This window comes from Phaethon lepturus, unplaced genomic scaffold (genome assembly GCF_000687285.1).
Source record: "Phaethon lepturus isolate BGI_N335 unplaced genomic scaffold, ASM68728v1 scaffold2712, whole genome shotgun sequence".
NCBI lineage: Eukaryota > Metazoa > Chordata > Aves > Phaethontiformes > Phaethontidae > Phaethon > Phaethon lepturus.
The window spans coordinates 1-8,484 of NW_010525330.1; the positions used below are offsets into that span (position 1 = coordinate 1).

Genomic DNA, 8,484 nt, shown 5'->3' on the forward strand with positions numbered 1-8,484 from the left:
TCTCTTCCTCTGGCTCCTTCTTAGAAATATCGTCCTAATCTCTGGATTGTGCTCTGAATCCATGTTTTCATCATCATTAAGACTTGAGTTTGGTCTGCTAGCAAGGAGAGTAATATTAAATTTTCTGACTTCCCAAGCTAGTTTGGATAGTATGGCCTGTGTTCTAATACGCGACAAGAAGTCTGTCTTTTCAGTTTTTGTCGGCTATTGTGTCATGATAAACACCTTAATTTCAATAATTTGAGGTGTTTCTTTGTTTTCTTGACAAAGTGGTGGATAACTTTTATAGCTGATGCTTTGGAGTTGTGTTTTCGTTTGGTTTTTTTTTGGTGTGGTGAGCCTGGCATTTTTAAACTTATGGAGAGGAGAGGCAGGGTTTCTGTTTCAGGGCTGATGTGCCCGTGCTTGATTTTGACAGGCAACTAGACTGTGTTCAGAAAAGCACAGCCGTGTGCATCTCAAAATGATGAGACACTAACTGATTGATTTACAAACTACTCTGAGAATAAGTTTCCTGTAGTGATGCTTCCTTCTCCAAGAAACATTGTTTTAAAATCTATTTAGCGGACAGTTGACAGCTTCCTTACCACTTGGACTTTTAAGCAGCTGTGAGCATTTGTCAAGGGTCCCTCCCTAAGACATTCTGGAGCAATACGTACTCTCAAGCACCTTTGGTTATTTTAGTTTCTTCGCATTAACCACATAGGCACTCCTAAGCTGTCAGGGGTTCGGATTTGTTCTGAACACAGGCAAATGACACTAGGTTGGAAATGCCTCTTTCAGTGACGCTCAGAGGATATAGTGCAGCCTTTCCGACGACACTAGAGGTTAACTATTGCTGGGTTTTGATTGTAAAACGTGAAGATGTGTTTGATTTTTTGTGGACAGAGTAAGGACTCATGTGCACCTCTTTCTCTGGCCCAGTTGATTAAGGTATATTTTTTCTTGTGAAATACATAAACCAAAAAAAGAGTTTGCTTCATATTTTTAAATGGTACACTATGATCTATAGCAGGATAACTGTTGTAATGGGAGTGGCCATCCTCTTCCGACCCCCTCCAAATGCATTTTTCAGAGAGACTCGTGTATGCCGTCAGTCGGGGCATACGGGGAGCAGCCTGAGGAGGGCACTGGGAGCCCAGGCACCATCTCCACTGCCACGGGGCACCAAGAAGAGAGCTTTAAAAACAGGACTTTTGCTGCCATGGGACCCAGGGGTACCGTGAGCTTAACCCGCATCACAAGGAGAACAGACTTTTATTAAAAAAAATAGTTCCTTAGACATTTTATTGGCAGCACCTCTGGAGGAAGAGCCCAGCCTTCAGGCACTGCACCTGGGAGATTCCCTTTGACTGGAGAGCTGCTGTTGGACACAGTGTTGTGCGAGGGTCAGACACAACTGGATCACACCTCAATCCAAGGAGCATAAGCCCGGAAACATATCCATAAGTAGGATTATCACAAGGGACAAAAGCAGACTCCTGACCTAAGAGCAACTCTGGGAAATGTGGAGAGGACAGGAGACAGGTTCTTTTCAGTGAAACAGCGTCATTGGGCCAGTTTCCTGAGGGCATCCTTGAGCTCCTGGTTTCTCATGCTGTAAAGGAGGAGGTTCAGTGCTGGAGGCACCACGGAGTACAGAGCCACCACCACCAGGTCCAGAGCAGGTGAAGACATGGAGGGGGGCTTCAGGTAGGCAAACATGCCAGTACAGATAAACAGGGAGACCACGGCCAGGTGAGGGAGGCACGTGGAAAAGGCTTTGTGCCGTCCCTGCTCAGAGGAGACCTTCAGCACCGCCCTGAAGATCTGCACTTAGGACACCTCGATGAAAACAAAACACCCAGATGATAAACGGGCACCAACCACCAGAAGCCTAACTTCCCTGAGGTAGTCTGAGTCTGAGCAGGAGAGCTTGAGGATCTGGGGGACTTCACAGAAGAACTGGCCCAGGGCATTGCCTTGGCAGAGGGGGATTGAAAACGTACTGGCCGTGTGCCCCACAGCAGTGAGAAACCCACCGCCCCAGGCAGCTGCTGCCACGTGGGCACAAGCTCTTGCTGCCCAGGAGGGTCCCATAGTGCAGGGGCTTGCAGATGGCAACGTAGCGGCCGTAGGCCATGACAGTGAGAAGACAACACTCTGCTGAACTGAAAACAACAAACAGAAAGAGCTGTGCAGCACACCCCGAGTAGGAGATGTCCCTGGTGTCCCAGAGGGAACTGGCCATGGCTTTGGGGACAGTGGTGGAGATGGAGCCCAGGTCGAGGAGGGAGAGGCTGAGGAGGAAGAAGTACATGGGGGTGTGGAGGCGGTGGTCGCAGGCTATGGCGGTGATGACGAGGCCGTTGCCCAGGAGGGCAGCCAGGTAGATGCCCAGGAAGAGCCCGAAGTGCAAGAGCTGCAGCTCCCGCCTGTCTGCGAGTGCCAGGAGGAGGAAGTGGGTGATGGAGCTGCCGTTGGACATTTGCTTCTCCTGGGCATGGGAGCCTGTCCAAGGAGGGAAATGCATCACTAATTGCGGGAGAAGGATGGACTTCACAACTCTATGAGAGTTATATTCGCAAGCCGTTTATTGTCTTATCTGACTCCAATATATATCATAATTTTCGCTTAGTCACTGCGCACACACTCATGATTGATTACAACTTGTTACACCCATTATTGCGATATCACGCGCTGTCCACGCGCCCCTCACAAAGTCAGGATTCACTGCTTACAGGTTTTCCTTTTTTCCTCGCTTCTTCTTAGTTTTTTGCCACAGCTTCTTCTTCTCAAGGCCGAGCCGTGCAGGGTGATCCTAACATTCCACCCCGCGCCTTGCACAAGCCCTTGCACAAGAAGTTATGAAGGTCATGGAAAGACAGAATCATAGAATGTTTGTGTTGGAAAGGACATTTAAAGGTCGTCTAGTCCAACCTCCCTGGCAATGAGCTGGGTCATTGCAACTAGATCATGTTGCTCAGAGCCCCAGCCAAGCGATAATCCTTAACCCTTCTGTTCCTCTCGTAGCTCTGCCACCGGGACGGTCGGATCGTCCAGCAGGTCACAGTTTACCGGTGAGCGACTCCAGCACGCGGCGGCCCAAGGCCCGGCCGGCTGCCTGTTTTTGTGGGAACTCCGAACGATGAAAGGCTGCAGTCACGTCCCTTCGGGACGGTTGCGTCTCGCTCTTCTCCGTCGGGCGAATTTACTATGTCTCCGCTGACTGCAATGGCATTTGTCCCAAGTTCATCCCCACGTTGCCCGACAGAATTCAGGGCACGTATTTCTGTTTCATGTTTAGATGCAGGCCCACAGGGCTGCATGAGATGGCAGGGCTGGCACGGACAACACAGGACCTACAGGAAAGCCATTCCCGTTCAGGGTGGGTGCGTCACAGACACCTCAGCCAGCGTAACAGAGACTGCGATTGGTGCCTCTGTGCTGTTGACTGATACAACCAATCAGGGGCATCAGTCATTAGATGCCACCACAGAGGCAAGGGCTGTCCCTCCTCTAGCCAACAGCTGCAGACATTGCACGGACATGAAGCAGGCCACACTGGGCTCTTTACTCGCTCCCTTGATGATGCAATCAATGAAAAGACAAATAATTTTCACAGTTCGCCTGGGTACATCTTGTCTTCGAGGAGAGCATCTTCCAAGCACAGCAATGGTTTGTTTCAAAATGCAAGTGAAGCTCCAAGAGGAGCTCTGTGGGAGGTATGACAGAAGGATTCCTCTGTGTGAAGGATCAGCTCAGGTACGTGAAGCTCTGCTATGAGATGGGCAAAGGTTGAGTGAGCTTCTGTGAGCTAGGATGAAAGAAGTCTGTACGGGTGACATTGTCTTAGGCAATGATAATCTACTTCATCAGGGAGACCATGTAGAAGAAGTCTTCTGTCAGCAACGCGAAGAAGTCTCCAGGTTAATGAGCAGGTTCCCATGGGGGACTGTAAATGCATTGGCATTCACTGGCCAGGCAAGTCAACACCGTGCCACAGTCCAGAAGATCTGGGGATGATTTCTTAGATGAGCTAAGCCTAGGAGATGGGAAATGCCCCCTTCTGCATGGGTCTAGATGGTGCAGACTACTGGAAGACATTCCCTTAACCCAAATACGTTGGTATTCATACAGAATTCGTTATTCAAAAAAGCATGCATTTTATGGTCTCTGTACTTTGAAATCTTTTCGCTTTCAAAACGTTCCCGAAACCTCTCTGATTAACCACGTAAGAATTGAAGGGTTAGGGGAAATTGTGCCCATAGACTTGTCTTGTTAGAGAGTTTTGCATATAGTGAGCCCTCCGGTGCCAAGTTCCTGAACCGTAACGGCTGTCACTACTTCAGGAACAGATAAAGAAAAACCAAAGATACTGTGTTGCCATGGCTGAACATCATGTTGTCCTCGGTCTTCACCGCTGAGGTGTCCTAGACTTCTGTGACTGCAGGCAGGACTTTGGAGGAAGGAGAGCAACCAGTGATGATATGGATCAAGTTAGGGGTCACTTGAAAAAAATACAATCCTTACCTGCCTATGGGACAAGAGGGGAGGCATCCCAGGGACCTGAGAGAGCAGACCAACGTCACAGTGAAGTCACTCGCTATCATTTTACCGTCAATGTGCACTCGCAGCCCGGAAGGACAACCGTATCCCGGGCTGCATCCAAAAGAGCGCGGCCAGCTAGTTGAGGGACGTGGTGCTGCCCCTCGGGTCCACGCTGGTGAGACTCCACCTGCGGGGCTATTTCCAGCGCTGGAGCCCTCAACACAGGAAAGACATGGACCTGCTGGAGCGGGGCCAGAGGAGGCCACAAAAATTATCAGAGGGATCATGGAACAGCTCTGCTGTGAGGACAGGCTGAGGGAGTTGGGGTTGTTCCACCTGGAGGAGAGAAGGCTCTGGGGAGAACTTTCTACAGCCTGACAGTACCTGAAGCGGATCTCCGAGAAAGATGGGGACAGACTTTTTAGCAGGGTCTGTAGCGATAGGACAAGGGTGTAACAGTTTTAAACAAAAAGAAGGCAGATTGAGACAAGATCTAAGGAAGACATTTTTGACAATGAGGATGGTGAACCCCTGGCCCAGGTTGCCCAGAGAGGTGGTAGATGCCCCATCCCTGGAAACATCCCAGGTCAGGTTGGACGGGGCTCTGAGGAACCTTACATAGTTGAAGGGGGCGCTGCTCATGGCAGGGCGGTTGAACTAGACGACCTTTAGATGCCCTGTCGAACACAAAATATTAAATGATTCGATGATTCTGTGAAATCAGAGCTTTCTCCCCTCAAGTCCATAGCTGCGTGTCTCAACCCCGCAGCACAAATTCCCACCTGTTACTTGGGGAACAAGCTGCAACCAGACACCGGAGGATGGTTCTTAATTGCCAACAAGCAGAACCAGACACTGGAATAGTTCAGTAAATGCCAAAATACTTTCCTCAGGTGCACAGTAAGTCCACGTTACCTCCACTGAAGTTCACTTCCCACAGTGGATGACCACACAGCAATGCAAGCTGCATTATTGGGTCAAGAACAGCTCTTAAGATTCCCCTCAAGACCTCCCTGCTTGTATTCTGTCCATATTCACTCTTTGCATACAATGAGTCACATGCTGACATCACAAGCTCTTACAAGAGCACCTTCAAGTAGACTCCACATCATCTAGACCCGCTCATTGTTCATTCCCTGCAGGGTAAAGCACACGTGGCTTCACTGTAGGTGAAGGAATGGATGAGAGTGGTCACCTCCGACGTTGGACATCACGTGCGCAATTGCTCGGATGTCCCTTTGTCATCAAGGCAGAGAAATTACTTGTCTCAACTAAGTCAGAGAAATCAGTAGGCTCAACTAAGATGTCTTCATCCCCCCTGTTTGTCAAACACTTCTTGCTCCAGAAAGCCTCCTGTAGGTCCCGGGTCCCAGTTACAAGTCCTATATGGGGCCTTCAGCTACAGTAGGGTAACTTGGAGGCAATGGTCACCTCTGTGCAGGCAACTGAACCAAGCCTTGCCTGAACATGTTTAGCAGAACAGGCCACCTTTATTAGCTTCAAGAAGGCCAAGCGCCGGGTCCTGCACTTCGATCACAACAACCCCATACAAGGCTCCAGGTTCGAGAGCTGCCCGGTGGAAAAGGACCTGGGGTGCTGGTCGACAGCCGGCTGAACATGAGCCGGCAGTGTGCTGGCCAACGGCGTCCTGGCTTGATCTTCACAAATTTTTGAAATTACTTTAGAGTAATGTTCATTCTCTCTTTAAAAAAGTCAGGCCTGAGTCCAAGCCTTACAGCAGCTTTAATGCTTTGAGAACACAAGGAATTTAGTCCTAGGGCATCTCCAAGCGTAGTGGTGCCCCATACAATAAAAGCTGTATTCGCTCTGTGGGGTCATTCCTTTTTTACCCATCTTCGTTAAGAGTCAATACTAAAAACTGAGGCAAATATTAAGCTAGAACGTGTCAAATCCAAAAACCCGACTGCCAGAAATACTACATCCTGTTCGACTGCCCAAAAACTCCGGGATTGAAGCCAAATAGTCAAGAAACAGCCCCTGGATAAGCCCGGACTTGGTGTTACCCTGTGGTGGATCATCCAACTATGAAAAGGCAGGATGCATTACAGCATACACGTCACCGTGCAACTTACGGTTAACTTATTTTGTGGTCCAACCAAAAATACCCTAACGCTATCACCAACCTTAACCCTAAGCCTACCCTTATTCCTTTAAACGTAAGCCTAACCTTAACCTTGGACCTCGAGGTCTAACCAAGAATACCCTGACCCTCATGCTAACCCCAACGCTAAACCTAACCCTTAGAATACTTAAAATCCAACCAAAAATATCCTAACCCTGACTACAACCCTAACGCTGTCATGAACCTTAACCCTAACCTTAACCCTTCAAACCTTACCCTAACCTTAACCCTGTTGAGCTAGACCCAACACATAACCATGATCCCACAGCCTAAACTGCAACACTAAACTTCACTCATAACCCTAACCCTAAGCTGCAACCCTGAACCAGCCCTCCCCCTGACTCGAACCCTGCTATCCTAAACCTAACCCTTACCACTAAGCATAAGCCTAACTTAAAAACTAACCCCTAACCTCAACCTAACATTAACCTAACTCCTAACAGCAACCTCAACCATAAACCTAACCCTAATACTAACCCAAACACATTATGCTAACCCTAAATGCTAACCCAAACACTAAACCTAACCATTAAACCCAGCCTTAACCCTAAGGATCAACTGCCACTAGAGAGACGGAGCTCTGATGAGTACAAAGGGAGTCATAAGGATAAGCTGAGATCTAACGACCTGGCTACCGAGAGTAAAATTCATCTGAACCTTCTTCTCTTCCTAGGAGTGATGTAGAGCTTTGCAAGGCGCAGTTCATCTCCTCCTAATCCAAGTGTTTAAAGGAAATCAGATAAATCAGCCCCAGATGTGCTGGTTTTATCGCCATGATCTATGAAGGACATTTAGGTCACCGCCATGCTAGTCTTGGGTGAGACAGATCCTCCCCTTGCAGTCGAAGTGAAGGCCTCTCGTGATGGACCTGGCTTTCTGGCCCTCCTAGACATCATCGGGCACGAATGTCCGAAGGGCTCCTTCCTTTGGCCCTTCCTTAGGCTGAGTAGGGATGGGTTTACAAGAGGTGGGACAATACTGGAGGGGACCGAGTCAAAGACAGAGATGCCAAAACCCAAGGAGATAAGAGTGAAAGGAGAAGCGCGAGTAGCAAATGGCCACCCTGTGCTGACGGGATCTGGAAGAGGGTAGGCCACCATGCGCGGTGAGAAAGAGCCAAGGAGGAGGACCGAGGACACCACAAAAGTCAAGGAGAGTGGTAGAAGACCTTGGGACCACAAGCCTGGCTTTCAGAAGCAGAGGTCAAGACCAAGTCACCCACCCGGGAACCCAGAACAAGCTTGTCAGGGTGGTGGGACGTCTCAGAGGGTTCCAGACTCCCGCCGGTCTCGGGACGCGGCAGCAAAGGGGACGGACTCTGCTCTGCCCACGCTGGACGAAGCTGGTCGGGGCCACCCAAGGCGGCGGTTCTCTTCTCCGGTAGGACGTTGGCCAACGTTTTGGGCAACAGGGGGGAGGCCACGGAGCCCCCGGAGTCCTTGGAGCACCGGCTGGTCCAGCTTGGTCCTTCCTGCCGAGCCTGACCCCCGCACTAAAAGGGGGGCGCTCCGGGCCCCACCCCCCACCCGCAGCCACCAGCCAGATGTGGGTGTTGAGGAAGGCGGGGGCCGTGGGGGAGCACACGCCATGGACACGCCACGGGCACGCCACGGGCAAGTCATGCTTGTGCCTTGTATGCACTAACGCACACACCACGCACACGCCGTGCACGCTCCGTGCATACATCACGCACACGCCACGCTCACGGTGTGCACACGCCACGCGCACTCTGTGCACACGCCACGCGCATGACACGGCCAGGGCTCACGTCCGTGTATACGCCACACACACACCAAGCACGTGTCACGCTC

The 8,484-nt window shown here is 50.3% G+C and overlaps 1 protein-coding gene across 1 annotated transcript; it reads right to left on the reverse strand.

The window, feature by feature from the left end:
• Nucleotides 1-1,548: 1,548 nt before the first annotated feature.
• On the reverse strand, nt 1,549-2,467 carry LOC104614065 (olfactory receptor 14J1-like). Its single transcript, XM_010282700.1, is given in 2 exon segments — nt 1,549-2,058; nt 2,060-2,467. Coding segments are annotated over 2 exon segments (918 nt in total).
• Nucleotides 2,468-8,484: the final 6,017 nt, after the last annotated feature.